At 48.6% G+C, this 17,981-nt stretch overlaps 1 protein-coding gene across 1 annotated transcript; it reads right to left on the bottom strand.

Moving 5' to 3' along the window:
* Nucleotides 1-2,170: 2,170 nt before the first annotated feature.
* On the bottom strand, nucleotides 2,171-10,715 carry LOC308589102 (tubulin alpha-4A chain). Its single transcript, XM_081198002.1, has 4 exons — nucleotides 10,570-10,715; nucleotides 4,790-5,012; nucleotides 3,852-4,000; nucleotides 2,171-3,208 (listed from the first exon to the last, which is right to left on the bottom strand). The coding sequence occupies exons 1-4, from the start codon at nucleotides 10,570-10,572 to the stop codon at nucleotides 2,237-2,239; spliced, it is 1,347 nt and encodes a 448-aa protein (XP_081054128.1). The 5' UTR covers nucleotides 10,573-10,715; the 3' UTR covers nucleotides 2,171-2,236.
* Between the last annotated feature and the right edge of the window lie 7,266 nt (nucleotides 10,716-17,981).

Below are 17,981 nucleotides of genomic sequence, written 5' to 3'. Positions count from 1 at the left end.
TCAACATATTTAGTATGTGATTTGCAAATATATAAACTGGGGGGGGGGCAAAGAGGGAGGTGGTGCAACCATAGTGTAGTTCTCTTACTCCTTATACTTTTGTCTACTTCTTCTTGTACTCCTGGTAGCTTTACCATCTTTTCTGGCTAGAAAAACTGCATTGTGTAAGCATTTGTGAGTTTTATGTACTTTATGCTACAGCTGCTAACTATTCAGAGCTGAAAAGATCTGTATGGGGTAGGAAATCATGTCTACTTTGGCCAAGGTGTGAGTCAATTTTCAGAACAAGAGTTGTTGCAAGTCTGTTGGAGCAAACTCACAAGAGTCTTAAAAGACCTTGAAAGCTCATGTTATTGTTGCATCAGCCTTCATGGGTGCAGGCAGGGGGATACATACACACACACCCAAGTCTAGGAATGTTTCTTATCGATGAAAGTCAAATACAGTATGATGTATTTGGTCTCAGTACTAAACTTCTGTGTATGTGAAACAGAACACACATCAGGCACTGCACTTTAGCCGTGTGTTAAACAGCAGGGATGGCAACTGCTGTTAGTGCAGTTAAGGCATTCAGACTGAAGAGTGTGTCAGCAATGTGAGATTCTTTGGCCCTTCATAAAGTAGGGGTTGCACAGAAAGGGGTTCACATATCCTCCACTACCCATTGTGAGAGTAGGTAAAGAGGGGAGCTTCTAGTTTGAGATTCCTATGCTATATAGCCCATGTATAGTCAAAGCAGCCACGGGGCAGGCAAGGAGAGAGAGGACTGGCTGTCTGCCTGGTATGGAGGGCAAAGCAGTTTACAGAGGCCTTGCCAAACCTGACTTGCAGCCAGCACATTTTCAGGTTGGGTGTAACCACTCCTCCTCTTCCACTCAGTGCCCCCCCTTGCCCTGGAAGAATGAATAAGTGCTTTGTCCAGAGAAGCAGCAGCCAATAGAGGAAAAGCAAACATTTTTCATCTGGAGTACATAAATCCTTCCCCTAATTTCACAGTTAAGGTGAGGCCCACTTCCATCTGTCTCGCTGATCTCACTGGTCTTTATCTTTAAAACTTTGTATGACTCCTCGCTTGTCTAAAGCGTTCTAGGCAAGGTATGCCTACAAGCAGCTTAACATTTGAAAGTGGGGCTAGGAGAGGATACAAGAGAGAGCAACATCTTCAGCAGAACATGCACCAGTCTTTGATTTTATGGTTAAGCCTAGAAAAGTACAACTCAGCATTTCTCCAAACCCTTCAGGGGATGTGTCTATCCTACGCAGTGTAGTATGCAGAGGGGTCAGTGGTGGCAGACTGGAATACAGGGAAGAATATGTCCCCGTTCAAGGCAGGGGTGGTGTTAACTTTAATGAGATTTCAGCCTGGATAGGAGATTGCAGGGTATCTTCCAAATGAAGTATTGTGATGAGATGCAGAATTAAATCCCTACCTATGCATAAAGTTTTACCCTTGTTTGGGGCAAAGTCACATCCAATCCACTTTGCAAGGTCATAGTGCAATTAAAATTCTACTCAGTGTTTTAGGGAAAGGGTGGGAGAGAGATGTTTTGTAGTAGCTCAATATCCTACTTCTGCTATCTTCAGGACTTTTTTTGTGTGGGGAAAAAAAGCTAGTTATTGTCAGAATATGAGAGGCAAAACAGAATCTCCAGTGCCAAAAAAGGAGGCCAATAGAGCTGCCTACAGTCAGTGAGATTTCTCACTTTTATTTGTCCCGTTTCTTGTTTGTTAACCTCATTTCACTTTCCTACTTCTGGTTTAAAGTTTTGTACCAAATCGGGGTGGTTGTGGTGGAGCTTGGAGAAAAGAATATGCTAGTATGCATGATTTGACTACATCACTTTTATTGGGCACATAATTTGTTTTAACTTGGTGAATAGGTATATGACCTGTCTAAAGATTATGGGGAAGGGCAGGATATAAATTTAATAAAAATAAATAAATCCAGGCTCATGCCCCCTTTGCCCATGTAGTCTCCATGGTGCAATGCTGTGCCACCAATTTGCTCAGCTTTAGCTGCTATGGCACCCACCTTCTCTTTTCTACATCCTTCAAGGTGTAGGGTGTGTGGAAGGAAATGGCCATTATGTAGCAATGAACAGCACTTGAACCTGTTCTATCAGCAAGGTGAAGCTGTAACCCTATTCAAGAAAGAGGCATACCACAGAAATTCAGATAAAACCAAACATACTTTATTGAAAACGAAGGTCTATCAGACAATGTGCAGCATCTAGAGCTACTCTTCCCCCTCCTCTTCATCCTCATACGAATCAATGCCCACTTCTTCATAATCCTTCTCCAGGGCAGCCATGTCTTCTCGTGCCTCGGAGAACTCCCCTTCTTCCATGCCTTCCCCTACGTACCAGTGGACAAAAGCCCTCTTGGCGTACATCAGGTCAAACTTGTGGTCCAGGCGGGCCCAGGCCTCAGCAATGGCGGTGGTGTTGCTCAGCATGCACACTGCCCGCTGCACCTTGGCTAGGTCTCCGCCTGGGACTGCAGTGGGAGGCTGGTAGTTGATGCCCACCTTGAAGCCTGTGGGGCACCAGTCCACAAACTGGATGCTGCGCTTGGTCTTTATGGCGGCAATAGCAGCGTTGACATCCTTGGGCACCACATCGCCTCGATACAAAAGGCAGCAGGCCATGTATTTGCCATGGCGGGGGTCACATTTCACCATCTGGTTAGCTGGCTCAAAGCAAGAATTGGTGATCTCTGCTACGGAAAGCTGCTCGTGATAGGCCTTCTCTGCAGAGATGACCGGGGCGTAAGTGGCCAGAGGGAAGTGGATGCGAGGATAGGGCACCAGGTTGGTCTGGAACTCTGTCAGGTCCACATTGAGCGCCCCATCAAAGCGAAGCGAGGCTGTGATGGAGGACACAATCTGGCTGATAAGGCGGTTGAGGTTTGTGTAAGTTGGGCGCTCGATGTCCAGGTTCCTGCGGCAGATATCATAGATGGCTTCATTGTCCACCATGAAGGCACAGTCTGAGTGCTCAAGGGTGGTGTGTGTGGTGAGGATGGAGTTGTAGGGCTCAACCACAGCTGTTGATATCTGAGGAGCTGGGTAAATAGCAAATTCCAGCTTGGACTTCTTGCCATAGTCAACCGAGAGCCGTTCCATCAGCAGGGAGGTGAATCCTGAGCCGGTGCCTCCCCCAAAGCTGTGGAAGACGAGGAATCCCTGGAGTCCTGTGCATTGGTCAGCCTGTTGGGAGAACGCAAAAGAAATTGTTGCTAAATATTAGCTTCTCTGAGACTGCAGTGCACTGTACTATTATGACGTGAGACACAGCAGAGGTATCTATTCCTAGATCCATAAAGTTCAGACTTCACTAACAGAAGCTTGCAATTAGCCACTTAATTGCCTAATGATAGTATTTCCTTGCCTCCGGAAACTCACAACTCTGCATGGACCTACACATGCCCGGTAACCTCCCTCTCTCTCAGATACACAATCTAGAAGAGCTGGTAGCTCTTAATTAGGAGGTGCTGTTGCTGTTATTATACTTGTAGCAATGAGCAGTGTACCCACTGCCTCTTCTGGTTGGGGAAGGGATGGGGAAAGTATCCTAGCAGCACAAGTGTGATCCTTTCACTTCATGCAAAGTGCCCAAGAAGTGGAAAAACTCTCCCCTGTATGAGTGAAAGGCAGTGAGCAGTGGAGGCAAAGAGAAAGTAGAAAGCAGAACACAGATAGTGTCTAAACCAGGGTGAGGAACATTTTCAGCTCAAGGGTGTCATTCCCTCAGAGGGAATCTTCCCTGGGCCACATGCTAGTGGCGCATTTAACCAAGTAACAAAAGTGAGCGGACCTGAATTTCTATTCCCACCCCACACCATGACTATACCAGTTTCCGGATCCTGTCCAGCACCAAGTCAATGATCTCTTTGCCAATGGTGTAGTGCCCGCGGGCGTAGTTGTTGGCAGCATCTTCCTTGCCAGTGATCATCTGCTCTGGATGGAAGAGCTGACGGTACGTGCCAGTACGAATTTCATCTGCATCAAAAAAGGGTTGGAATGCAAAAGAAATTATCAGTATGGTGGATATTTCAGACTCTTTAATTGGGCAAGCAAACTGAGGAACCCTGACACACGTACCCAAAATGGGAAGTGTGATCACCTGCAGCCCAAATTTCTCAAAAGTTTACAGGACCCAGAATGCTCCTTGCCCAAATCACTTTACTAGCAGGTTAAGTTAATACAGTCTGCCTCTCTGGTCAGTTACTAGTTTTGATGAAATCCCACTATGAGAATCAAGTGGGAGTTGGTAAGTTGAACTCCTCCATTGCATGCTGCCAGATCCCATTGTCACAGTTGCCACTCACCCAGAGTCCTATAGATGGGGAACTGCAGACCTAGTTTGCACCCCTCAGACTCAAATTTGGCCAAAAGTCTGCCAGCTACTGACCTAGTGCCAGAATCAATGTAAAGGTTGTGCAAGCAGCAGCCAGAGCAATTAAGTCTGGCTGCTGCAACTGGGGCTTGTACCCCCCCCCCAAATGACTTGGGGACTTAGGTAGAGTCCCAGAATAGCGTATGGAGCATGATCTTCCATCTGACAAATAGAAAGGCTTGCACTGGCAGGATGGGTGTGACAGTGTGGCATTGAATTCCACCCTCAGTGTTCAAGGATTCCTTAGCCGCTAAATGGATCAAGTATTTGCCCTGACCTTCCAGAAGTGGGCCCAGATCCCTGCCCAAGCCAGGCCCAGGGCCAATGAGAGGATTAACCGCTGGTGCCCACCAGAGAGCTTTTAAGGCTCAGATTCCTGCACATGCACTCACCAATCACGGTGGGTTCCAAGTCCACAAAGATAGCCCGGGGCACATGCTTCCCAGCTCCAGTTTCACAGAAGAAGGTAGTGAAGGAGTCATCCCCACCGCCAATGGTCTTCTCACTTGGCATCTGTCCATCTGGCTGAATCCCATGTTCCAAGCAATACAGCTCCCAGCAGGTGTTGCCCATCTGCACGCCAGCCTGGCCGACATGGACTGAGATACACTCACGCTATGGAGAGAGAAAGAGTTGTGAGCCTATGGCAGAAAGAAGGAAGGGGGTAGAACCATCAAGACAACTCCTAGCCAGAAGCCCCAGTGGCAGCTCATGCACACTTGTTGGCAAAGGCTACTGTTTTAGCTGAATGCCCTTCCCTTGCTAAAGGGTTGCCAACAATTTTGGTCCACTGGGCACATTTTGAATTCTGAGCCAGTGCAACCACATGGTTGACATGGGATGTTGCCTATGTCCTGCTGGTCCTGATTGTGGAGATCTCACAATATTTATTCCACACACATACACTGAAGCTGTTGCTGGCTAACCACAGGGAACATTCTCCAATACAGTCGTACCTTGGAAGTTGAACAGAATCTGTTCCAGAAGTCTGTTCGACTTCCAAAATGTTCAAAAACCAAATTGCGGCTTCTGATTGGCTGCAGGAAGTGCCTGCAGCCAATCATAAGCCACGGAAGCCCCGTCGGACATTCGGGTTCCAAAAGAACGTTCGCAAGCTGGAACAATCACTTATGGGTTTGAGGTGTTTGGGAGCCAAAACGTCCAAGTCCCAGGGCGTTCGATAACCAATGTAGACTGTACCAGTAAAAATATAAAAGGGGTCCCCATCACTGCCCAAGTGCATTTCTCTCAATCACACACATACAAAGCATACTTGAGTGCACACACACACACACAGGTGAAGGAAGTGCTTGCCATTAAAAGATAACCCATAAATACATGGTGGCCTATGGGTGCCCATGGGCACCACAGCATCTACAGACCCCCAGGTTGGCAATTTCTGCCCTTGCAATTCACCTGTTAGGAGTAGCCACCCCTTGGGGCGAGTGATCTAGACAATTTCAGAGTGGCAGTTTAAATGAACACTAGATGCAAAGTAACTCCATGTCTTGGTGTGGTTTTGCCTCTAGTCAACCAAACCAGGCGGCAGCAACATTGTAGCATGAGAGTCAGGAATACAGCCATCCAGAGGCCACTGAATTAAAACTGCCATTATCCTGGACCACTAGTCATGCTGGCTGGGTCCAAATCTCTAGCATCCAGACTGCTAGAGGTTCCCCACCCCCGAGTTACAGGACATGGGGCAGAATCACAATCCACTTCCAAAAATGTAGTGCCAAAGCAAATTGGGTAGATTGGAGGGAATGCACCTGAGCTGTGCATTACACTGAAGAGTGCCAATCTATCCCTAATTTAGTCACGTTGTGGTGCTTTTAGAATTTGGTGCAGCAGTGACTGGAGTGAACAAAACATTTAGCAGCTTTGTTAAGCTGCCTATTGCACGCGGAAGCCACAGGGGAATGAGCAGAAGCAGTCACTCGGTCGGCACTTCCAGCCTCTGACGCCCACACTCCAGGGTTTATTAAAAATGCATAGAGGTTTCTTCAGCACTCTCCTCTCTCCTGCTTCACACGGCACACATATTTATTCTATGCATTTCATAAACCGCATTCTAGCACCACCCAACCTAGGGAACCACATCAGGGCAAAACATGAGAATTCATTCTCATTCCCTCTCCCTGTCGCCAGGGCAAAGGCGCCTGGATCCCCACACAGGTGACATCTAGTCACCTCCCGCCTGGCAGCCAAGACAGTGATGATAGGCCTGCGTAGGGCTCACTTATTCAAAATTAGATCTGAATGCTCAGAATGACTTTTCTGTCAGGCTTTCCCAGCGGGATGAATAGGCCATTTGTGTCTGCTTTGTATCATTTGTAAAGCTCCTCTGTTATGTTTTGTAACTGGCTTTTAGTTATATTTTGCACATCACCTTGGGATGCATGTGGGAGGCAATTCATAACACAAAAAACAGCAGCATGTTGATGAAGGCTTGCACAGACCCACTGAATGGGAAGCAGAATTGGGCTGTGTGAGAGGAAATTGGAAGGGCAGGGAATAGCCAGAGCAGGGGACACGAAGCCAACACACTCAGGTTGCTGACTCAAGGCAGCCCTGACTCTAACTGCAAGTCATCATCATGTCATACTGTAGTGGCCAAGCAGGCAACAGCCCAAGGGAAAATTCCTGAGGCGCTCCTGTGACCGGTGAGTTTATGCCAGCCGGTGCAGTGTGGGTCTTGCCATCATAATTTAGGTCAGGGTCAGGGAGGGTAGCTGTTTACAGAGCCACCCAGCCTGTTGGGCAACCCAGCCTATGGAGTTAGCAATCTTCTTGCTGTGACAGTTTTGGCCCATCTCCAGCACTCAAGCTGAATGGGCCTAGGCACATAGATCACTCTGCTTTCAGTCACCTCCCACTTCCGCCATTGAGAGAGAGTCCATACGCATTCGAGGGAGAAAGAACCCGTTGGCCGCTCAGAGCAAGTAATATTGGCAGAGCTAGAGGAGCCAGACTGGCAGGCAGGGAAATGGGAAAGCTACATACCAGGAATGGTTTGGGGCGGAAAATCTACACTTGGGAGTGGGGCTCCCTGCCTATAATAACTAGCTACAGTTGTAACATTGCTGCCATGGTAAACCCATTTTCAGATTACATTGGTTTAGACTGTTATACCTAACATATGAATCTAGCACAGATTCCCCTTTGTCAGGTCTTCTCTTCACCCGTTTATGGTAGGAAGAGTCTGGCTTCACTCACTGTGGGGGTTGCTGCCATGGTGAATAGAGAAAGGGGGCACATTTCCCCTCAAAGAGCATAGGTATGTAGCCCATGGCTTCATTTCAGAAGGGGCACAAGTGGAACCAGATCAGTGCACACATTAGAAGGACAAACCATCCAACCACTGCCAAAGTGGAACATCCACGCTGGGACAAAAATAACCTGCCACCATACCACAGAGGTGACATTCCATTCTATAAAATCATGCCTGTTTTGCTGCTCCTTTTACGTGCCTTTCCCCCACAAGTCTCACCAGGGAACCAACTCATTCAAGGTACACTTGAACTCCCAAGAGTTTTTGTCAGACACCTGCACTGTATTTACACACGGTTAGGGAAAGTGGTGCATTGCAGGGAGTATCATCACCAGAGGCAATGCCATTCACACTGCACACAGCTAAGGTCTGGTCATATTCCCAATTATTCTCCACAACAGGAAAAAGATTCCAAGCACAAAGTTTTGAATTCCATAGAGATTCTCTTTTGAGCAAGATGAAGCTGAGCATCTTAAGTATCTCCCCCCCCCCCCCAGTAACAGCAATTGACTAACACTTTGCTTGGGTTTCTTTTGAGGCTATTTTGCTTCAGGGTATGTTTCTATAAGGATGAAGGTTTACCGTATTTTTCGCTCTATAAGACGCACCAGACCACAAGACGCACCTAGTTTTTGGAGGAGGAAAACAAGAAAAAAAATATTCTGAATCTCAGAAGCCAGAACAGCAAGAGGGATCGCTGCACAGTGAAAGCAGCAATCCCTTTCGCTCTCCTGGCTTCTGGGATAGCTGCGCAGCCTGCATTCGCGCCATAAGACGCACACACATTTCCCCTTACTTTTTGGGAGGGAAAAAGTGAGTCTTATAGAGCAAAAAATACGGTAATTTGTGTACTTTTATGTGTCAAAAGTGTGCTTTTCTGTGCAAGTTCTTATACTTCAAGAATAGGCATCTATTGGAGTTCACCAGACTCAATAGCTTTCAATTCCTTTTTTTTTAAAAATAACCCCAACAGCATCCATAAGTGACAGCACTTTAAAAAACCCAAAACCTTAAATATCAAGAACAAAACAAAACAAAAAAATTGCAAAAAGGACATGCAACTCCAAATTTCCTCAGGCAAACTGAGAACAATGCAATAGCTATCTTTTGTAATGGCCAGAGGCTTGACAAAAACTGACTGAGCATAACGGCTAAGCCACTGAGCCCCAGGTTCAAGTTTTCCTATGCACTTGGTGGCCTTCAGCAAGCTTTTTTCTCAGCCTCAATTCCAGATATAGGAATTCTGAACTTCCTTACAGGGTGGTAAGAGGATTAAGGAGAAAGCTCTCTAACTACTTTCAAGTGCTAGGCTGACCAAAATAAAAACTGACTAGTGAACTAAGCCCCCCCCCTTTTTTTCAAAGGTTCCCTGGCTTTACAACAGAGAGAGGGGCAGAAGAGAGGTGCACCTCATTCCCCTACTGCCGGGTCTCTTCGGCTACTGCTCTGCTATAGGCTTCCCAGCACCAGAGCCCCTGATACAGACCAAGTTAGCGAGGAGAGGAACTGTCTGGCTGAGAGCGCAGCGTTTTGTGGTCACGGAGGGCGAACAGTTTTCAGCCCCTCCCAGGGGAGGGGGATTCTCAGAACCCACACTTATACATCGGCTCCTTGCACTTCTCCTTTCGAAATTCGAATTAAACCCTCCGACTATTGGCTAGCTAGAATTAACACCGGATTTTTAAAATGGCTCTCTTCCGCTTTCCGCTCAAACGCATTTTTAAAAAACGCATATTCAAAAGTGACGCAGTCCAAAGTCTTTTTTTTTTTTTAAGACATTGCGTCACTTGTGAAAACGCCCCGACGGCCTCCAGGGAAGCGGCTCCCAGAGGTGGGAGAACGAGTCTAGCCGCTAGGAAGCGCCGGGGCCCCGCCAGGCAAAGCTCCTCGCCCGGGTGGGATCGGGGCTGGCGGGAAAAGGCGGCTTCCTTCCTCGCTCATTCGCGCGTCTAGCCCGGGACGGCTAAATATAGGAACCCCTCCCGCAAAGTGCGAAGATTCCCTCGAGATGAGACGGGAGATGCGATTACCTACTTTGGACGCGAGCCCAGCCGCCTGCCCAGCTATTTGCAGCCCTGGGATTTAGCTGGAAGCGGGGCGCCCGGGCCCAAGTCTCCCTTCCTGCGCAACCTGCCTATTAATAACTTTCCCAGCCCCCGCAGTCTGTGGGCGACGATCGGTAACGGGGGGGGGGGCGAGAGGCACGGGAACATTTGCCGCACGACTCTCCAGAGCGCGGCGCCCCGCGCCCTCGGGGGCTGACCCCAACTTCCTTAGCCCTCTCCTCGACCTCCGCGCGAGTTGGCCGCCCGTGCGCCTCCGGGACAGCTGTCCCTGCTCATTACACCAACGTGGCTGTAAGCGAAGCGCCCAGGCACCGAGCGCGCAAGCGAGTCTTTCCGGGCACGCGGCCAACTGCGATCAAGAAGCTCAGGCCGGGCCTGCCGGATCCTGTTCTGCGGCTGCTCCGCGCGCACCACCACCACCCCACCGCCATTTGCACGTGCGTCGAGGGCAGCTGCCGCGCTCTGCAGTGCGCACTTCCACGGAAGCCCCCAACTAGCGCCCCTGACTTTTCCCATGGGCCTGGAGACACCCTCGCCATGTTTGTGGGCGAAAGGGCGCACCTAATTCCCGCCCCTAAGATCAGGCGGCAACCTGGCACCATCCTCTGCGTTTGCCCCGCAGGATGGCGGGAGCGCTTCCCACCCGCCCCGACGGACCCCAACGGGCACCTGCCGCGGAACGTGCCAGCAGCTTGCGCGGACGCGCAGCTTGGAGACCGCAAGCCGAGAGGCGGGCGACGCGCTCCCACAACCAGGGGGAGACGTCGAAGCTCGCTAAGGAAGCAGCCCCCAAGCGTTCGGTGCGCTTCCCCCGCCCAGCCCCCTTCCCGCTCACCATGATGAAGAACGGCGGGACTGAGAGCTCACGCTGAGTCGATGCGACGAAGTCTCTGTGAGAAGCAGCTACGCCTGCTGTAGCCCGCCCTGCCGCAGTGGGTTTATAAAGGAGGGGGCGGGCCTAGAAGGTGGCCCCGCCCCAGCTCCTCGTTGGTGTTTACCGGGAGGCAAGACGCCTAGAGAGGAGAATTAATCATTTCCAAGGTGGCTGCTTCGTCTCCAAATCGAAAGTCACCGTGCAGACTCTTTCATCACCATACGCAGCAGGAGGAAGCGAAGAGAAACGGCTAAATGGGGTGGGACTCCTTCCGTAGAGGCAGAAGATGGTGCAAAAGAGGGGATTTAAGGGAGATGCAGCTTTAGAGAAAAGCGCCTGCAAAAATATCTTCGAAAAGGATGGGGCCTGCTGCACCCAGGGGGGCTGCCCCTCCTCCATTGCACGTTGGTCACTTTAGTGACACGGAAGTCCAATGTTTTAGCAGCTTCTTCACAGGCAGAAATTAAAAGCTGGATTGATTTATTTCTTAACTGTGGCACCCCCGCGTTAGCAAAACCTTCCTATACTACATAGTTGTAAAAGGTACAATACCAATGCTGATTTCAAACTGGTGTGGGAAAATGTTGCTGAACTACAACTCCCAGCAGCCCCAGCAAGCATAGCCAGTGGCCATGTTCAGCAACATCTGGCAGGCCGTAGGTTCCCCGCAGGCAGCAATCCAAGGTGTGGCCTCACCAATTTCTTAGTGTATTCTAATAGGTCTGGCCCTGCCTTCCGTATCTGTCTGGAAAATTAACAAGGCAGCCATGGAAACCCACACACAATCATGGGAAACTGTTGCACCATGTAGCCATTGTTCATAAGAGAGCTGTATGCACCACATGAGTATGTCTCTATAGGTTAGAAATGTAATTGTTAAACTATGCTAAACCCCTGGTTTCTTTGGGAGGGTTTGTCAATGGTCCATGGCATTGATTTACGGCAGGAATATCCAATGTGATGCCCTCCAGGTGGTTTGGACTGTAACTCACATCAGCTCCAGCCAGCGTGGCTAATGGTCAGGAAGGATGAGAGCTGTAGCCCACGACATCTTGTGGGCACACTGTTGGCTGCACTGGGTTGGGAAATATGTTGTGTGGCTGCCCCCACATTGATGGGGAGACAGGCAGGTGCAAATTCACATTTAGATCTAGTGTGGAGAAGCCTAGTGGGATTCGCTTCTGAATAAGCTACTTGTTTGCTTATTTAAAACATCCATGCCCTTTCCTCAACAAGCCCAAGATGGTTCACCATGTATGGAAGGTGACTCCAGCAGGTGTAGCTTGTCATGCAGGCTATACCTGCTGAAATTTCCTCTTTTGCAAAACTGTCAAAAGATGAAGAAGCCCTGCCCTCTTTTTCATCAGGTCACCCTAAGTTGAAACAATAACTATGGCTGCTGCAATCACATACCCATTTAGCTGAGAGAGGGCCCCACTGAAATCATTGGGGCATACTTTTGAATAGACACAGATAAGATAATGCTGTTAACCATTTTGACATTAACAATATATAAAGTGATCATAAAACACTAAAACAGGAACAACAGTGAGAAAGGATTTAAAATATCAGTAACCAACCAAAAACAATTTAACCACAGCAATCTGATCCATCTCAAAAAAAGGGAGTAACCATTTTACGGCCCAAAAGCCTTCGTTAAAAAAGGAAGGCTTTGCTCCTTCGAGGATGCCATTAGAGAGGGGCCAAGGTGAGTGTTGGGGGGAGGGGGCGAGTTCCAGAGCCTGGGTGCAGCTACTGAAAAGGCTGACTGCCTGCTTTCAACTAAGCGTATTTCTGTGGATGCTGGGACAAACAAAGGCTTCTGATAGTGATCTCACTAGTTTCATGTTGGAGAAGACAGAAGTCTTTCAGATATCCCAAACCTATAGGGTTTTGAAGGTGACCACCACCAGTATTTTAATATGGGCTCAGAAATAAATGAAGCCAGTGGCAGTGGTTTCAGTAAGGGAGTTATGCACTGCTTACACGCAGTCCCTGTTAACAGACTGGCTGAGGTATTCTGGGCCCAATATTGCTGAGTACCCTTCAAAGGCAGCCCTATGCAGAGTGCATTGCAGCAATCAAGCTGTGACGTAACTCAAGTATATGCTACCTGGGCCAAGTCAGCAGTTTCTCCAGAAGCAGATGCAGTTGTGCGACAGCCTAAGTTGCAAACCTTTTAGGAGTTTCCTTACAATCAAGTGCCACATCCATTTTGTTAAATAAATAAAACAAAACAAAAGCTGGGCAAAGGCACTCCTGGCCACATCCAAGATCCTGAGCTGCTAAGGACTGGGCTGCTTAAATTGGGTTATGCCTAGAGTCACATTTGTCAATTGTGCCCAGAAGGCAGCCAACTCTGAGGTGGGATCAGGATGCTGGAAGTCCTGGCTCAGTGCCAGCAACATGACACTAGCTGGAAGCAGTGGCAGAGCATATGCCCGCACTGCCTAAGGCGGGTGCACTCCCGAGGGGCACGGGGGGGTGCCCTCCCAGGTGCAGGATAGCTGCTCGGGTGCACGCCCTGCAGCTGGGGGCAGAGCAAGCCGACCATGGGGGCTGAGCGAGCCACCAATGGCAGACACTCGGTGCACCGCCCACCTGCGACTCCCAAGCCTCCCCCGAGCATTCAAAACAAAGGGAGAAGGGGGGAATGTCATTGCCAGAGCAGCACAGTTCCCCGCTTTCCCCAATGGCTCAGGGTATGCTTGGGAGTTGCGGGTGGGCGGAACGCCGAATGTCACCCCCCTCATTGAACACACCCGGGGCGGCCTGCCCCCACCACACACCCCTTCCTCTGCCCTTGGCTGGAAGGTCGGAGAAGATGCAAATAAATGAGAACTGCACAAGGTGCAGATCCCCCCCCCCCGACAAAGCTGCAATAATGGTAAAAGCCACACCTGGGATATTATTATCATTATTATGGTTATTATTCTCCTCCTCTGCACAAAATGCAAGAGCTGTCCAAAATACAGGAGATGCTAACATCATCACCACTCCCCTGTTCTGCCTCTGCACAAAATATAGGAGATGACTTGAAAACCCTAAAAGCCAGGATGGGGGCAGGTGTCTTCTGCCCATGATCCCTTGTTCCCTGAGGTTCGCCCTTGCCCCCGGGGCTGTAGAGGCCTCTCCCTTCTCTCTGCTCAGGAACGCTGCCTGTGGAGGTGACAGGCCTAGGCACGTGAGGCAGCTCTCTTGTGCATTTCCAGCTGCGCCTGCCTGGACAGGCAACCCTTCCTCAGGGCTCTGTCTCTGCGGGAAATACTCCCTGCCAAAAGCAGGAAGGCTCTGACTTGGGAGCTGATTTCACTTCTCACAAGAAAGTCAGGTTAGTGGTAGTTGTCAGAAATCCCACTCTGTCATTTATTTATTGAAGAACTCATAGCATTGGCATTGGGAGCCCAACAAGAAAGGGAAAGGAGAAAGGGAAATGGCAGGAGGAGATATACAGCAGCCCACAAGTTTGGGGGAATCTGCCAAAGGGTGCCAGCCTAGCTGGTATGCAGGTTTGTTGAATTAGGCCCCTGCCTAGGAATGCCCAGCAGAAGAGTGACCAGTCAGGGACGTGTTTGCAGGCCTCCATCCGGGTATCAAGGATGAAACCACATCCTCATATTTCAACCCTTTGGAGTAACCAGCTGACACACGTTCAACATATAACAGCCTTAAACCTTCGCTGCACGGACAACTAAGACATCATGCACATACCTGTCCTCCAGTCCATCAGGCAGATTTTCAGATAAGCCATGACCAATGAAACCTGAACAGAAGGGGGGGGGGAGTTTATTAATTACACAGAAGTCAACTAAGTAGAAAGGGGGGTTCTCCCCAAAATGCTCCCCCACCATTCACAGAGCAACTGACATGAGGCAAACGTGTAGCGTCAAGGCACCCCTGACTTGCATGGTTTGGGCCTACATGGGCTGTGCTCAGCTCGCCTTGGGCTTGACAGCTGCTTTTCTGCTTTCCCTGACTGTAACAAAAATCCTGCTTTTCACAGACTCTGAAATATTGCTTGGGGGCAGTATATGGGTTTTGATGGCAGGTAAAAGGAACATGATTTGGGGGATGCTCTGTAGGAACCTGCAGATTTTCTTTGCAGCTCACCTTTGGGGGGTTTTTGTCCCTGGCCTCAGGAAACTGTTAATCCACACACACCCTGTCACACACGCTAAGAAGGGTAGTCTTACTCAGAGTAGACCCATTTAAATTAATGGTGCTAACCTGGTCATGTTAACTCTCAGTAAAACCTAGTTGCATAATACCACCCTCACGGTTCTACAACCATCATACCACTTCCACTTTCTGTTGGTGTTGCACCATGGTAGGCTCAGGAACTTGCCCTGTCGCCACTCTTTCTGAAATATTTCACTTTAACGAATTGCAAACAGATCATGGAGAGAAGAAGGAACAAGTTTATTTAATGGGCTGGTTTCTCCTTTTCTCCAGCAGGTCAGTCCTTATGGCAGGAGCTGCCAACACGGTGCCCTCTAGATGTTGTGAACTGCAACTCCAGTCAGCCCCAGCCAGAATAGACAACAGCCAGGGATGTGGGAGTTGTTGTTCAAGACATTTGGAGGGAAGCTTGTAGCTATTCTTGCTTTATGAGGTTCAGTGGGACTTTGTTACTCCCAGGTAACCATGCACAGGATTGCATGCAGCCTAAACCCTAAACAGTTGCCCTTAAGGCAACAAAAGAGAACAGGCTCCCTTCCTCTGCTCCATGTGAACATTTATTAGGAATTCTATGTGCGCAGCATAACTCCAAGTCTAAATCCCCCTCTTGGAAGGATGCAGTTTATGTCCTAATGCCACATACTTCATTACTCAGAAGAGAGTCCCACTGAGCACAAGCATACACATTTAGGGCCCTAAACAACATTTAAACCACAGAGTCCCTGCTGTACAACTAAATTGCAAGAATGCTCTGTTAGTCCTTTAAATAAACAAACAAACAAACTGATGAAAACCAGCAGGGCTGCCTCCTCCCTCTTGCAGCAATGACACACCATTTTGTGTGCCCTTCCTCTGATTTTTCCCCTTTCCTTTTTTTAAAAAAAAGCTTGTCTACATCCAACTCTGCAGTGCAGCAGTGCACATTTCTTCTACAGCTGCAAACCTATGCACATTTACCTGGGAGAAGGTCCCACTGAACACTTAAGAGTAGATAGCCATAGGATTGGGCTAGAATTTATTTCTTTTTTAAAGGCAAGGAGCACAAGTATAGCTATTCTGCTGCAGCCAGAGGGTAGCTGGCACCCCCAATATATCTGGTGAAAACCACACACACACACACACACACACACACACACACACACACACACACACTGCTGTAGCTTAGTTACAACACATTTTACAACACATCATGAAAGCAAAATAAATACAAAAAAGAAAATGCAATACTAATGGGGGTGGGAAATGACACCACTGCAGTAGAATTAATAATTGTGTTAGAAACCATTAAAAGTGATGAAAGACATGAAACACAAGGGGAAAGAAAACGGCTTCCATCTGGCACCCCAAATCCCACAAAGTCAGCACCAGCCAAACAGGTTTTGGGGGAGGGAGTTCCACAAATGAGGCACCACCAGAGATGAGGCTCTGTCTGTGCTAGACACCCACCACGTTTCTGAAGGTTGGGCTCTGATGGGGATGTCAACAGGCAGGCAGGTCCTATGGATGCTATTGATACAGTAGGACCAATGAGGCAGGGCAAGTTTAAAGTGCTATGAAATATCCCCCTAATGTTACTTGTAACCAAGGCTGCAATTTTATGCAGTTGGGTGTGCCTAAATCCCTTGGCCCTGCCATGAAGTGGAACAATGAAGAAAGAGGAGGGGAGGCTGCACTTCAGGCAGTGCAGCCTAACTCTAAGGTGCAGGTATGGGGAATCTGTGGCCCTGTTGAACCCCTTCATCCCTAACCATTGGCCATGCTGGCTGGAACTGATGGGAGCTGGAGTCCATGTACATTGGAGAGCACTGAGTTCCCCAGCCCTGCTGTGAAGGATCAGGTTGCACATCCCATCAACACCATGGTTAGCTGTGACTCACTGCCATTGGTTTCAGCAGAACATGTTGCTTACTGTGCACCCTATGCATGTTTACTCAGAAGCCAGTACCACTGACTTTCATAGGGACTACTCCCAAGTAAGCATCTGTAGCATTGCAGCCATGGTGGTTGATCTTATCCTAGTTAGGTCTGCATAGGAATGGATGGCTAGCAATGGTGGCTGGTGCCCATTGGAACTGGTGGGACAGACCAGTGGTAGGTGGAGTCAGAGCCAAGACAGGGGGAGCAAACACATTCGAGTTTTGTCATCACCACCCTCCCTGCTGACATCTACAAGGGGCAACACTGAGACTACGAAGGAGGAAGATGACAGGCAGTGTTGTCCCCTGGACTGGTTGCAAGTAAGGTAAGGAGCAGTTGGTGGTTGTGGTTTAAGACAGTGGTCTTCAAGGTGGGTCCAGGAGCCCTGTCATCATGCAAAGGTCCCCAAAGGCATGTTTGGGTTAAAAGTGAGGTTGAAGATGCCTGGTTTAAGGCAGACTGAGGTTGGTGAGGCAGTCCCCCATTTGACCCAATAGAGCAGCCTCCACTGATAGCTACTCACCCTTAACTGTAGCTGGGTTGTGGCCAAGGTGTGATTTTTCTGTCTGGAAAGGACCTCTGACTGCTGTTAGCAATTTACTGAGTTGGCAATTCAAGGACAATACCAGCCTGCAGTGATGAAAAGGGGGGGGGCAGTTATGTGCCACATTGCCTAACAATGCAATTCAAACCATACCTTCTCAGAAGTAAATTCAGCCTAAATTCTCATATCGTGATGCAGCTAAACTAAACCGGTCACTTTTCCCAAGAGCAGCATGTTTTTATAGGGCAGACATAGGAAGGGAAAATCCTCCCAAGAGTTGCCTATTTGATGCTTCTGGAATCACAGTGGCACTGAACCAATTTTTACTGAGAGTAGACGCAATTAAATGAATGGACCCAACTTAGTTGGGTTCATTAATTTCAGTGAGTCTACTCAGAGTAAGACTTAGCTGAATGCCACCCACAGAATTCTAATGGTTAATGCCAGCAATAGAGCATTAGGGCCAGCAGTGGCTTTTAGTTTACTCCTAGGCTGGGGGCACTGTGTGATTCTGTTCTTATTACTGATATTTCCAGTAAAGAAGAACAGCTCATCTGCTTGAGCTTTTTAAAAAAATGCCCAGATCTGATCCTTAAGACGTGCAGCTGTGCTACAGGGAAGGTGAACCTAGGTTATATAATGTGTATTAACAAAAAAATATATTAAAAAATCCAGTGAATAAGCAGCAGTTTATTTCATAATCTCTCCCCTTCTATTTCCAACTTATAAATAA

This window comes from Podarcis bocagei (assembly GCF_964188305.1).
Source record: "Podarcis bocagei genome assembly, chromosome: 1".
NCBI classification, from domain to species: Eukaryota; Metazoa; Chordata; class Lepidosauria; order Squamata; family Lacertidae; genus Podarcis; species Podarcis bocagei.
This window is presented reverse-complemented; position numbering and strand designations above follow the sequence as displayed.

Excerpts from the sequence above, each read along its gene's own strand:
- LOC308589102 (XM_081198002.1), bottom strand. Across the intron at positions 4,001-4,789 it reads CTTGGAACCCACCGTGATTG|ATGAAATTCGTACTGGCACG; the intron begins GTGAGTGCATGT and ends TTTTTGATGCAG. Across the intron at positions 3,209-3,851 it reads TGGACAGGATCCGGAAACTG|GCTGACCAATGCACAGGACT; the intron begins GTATAGTCATGG and ends TTCTCCCAACAG.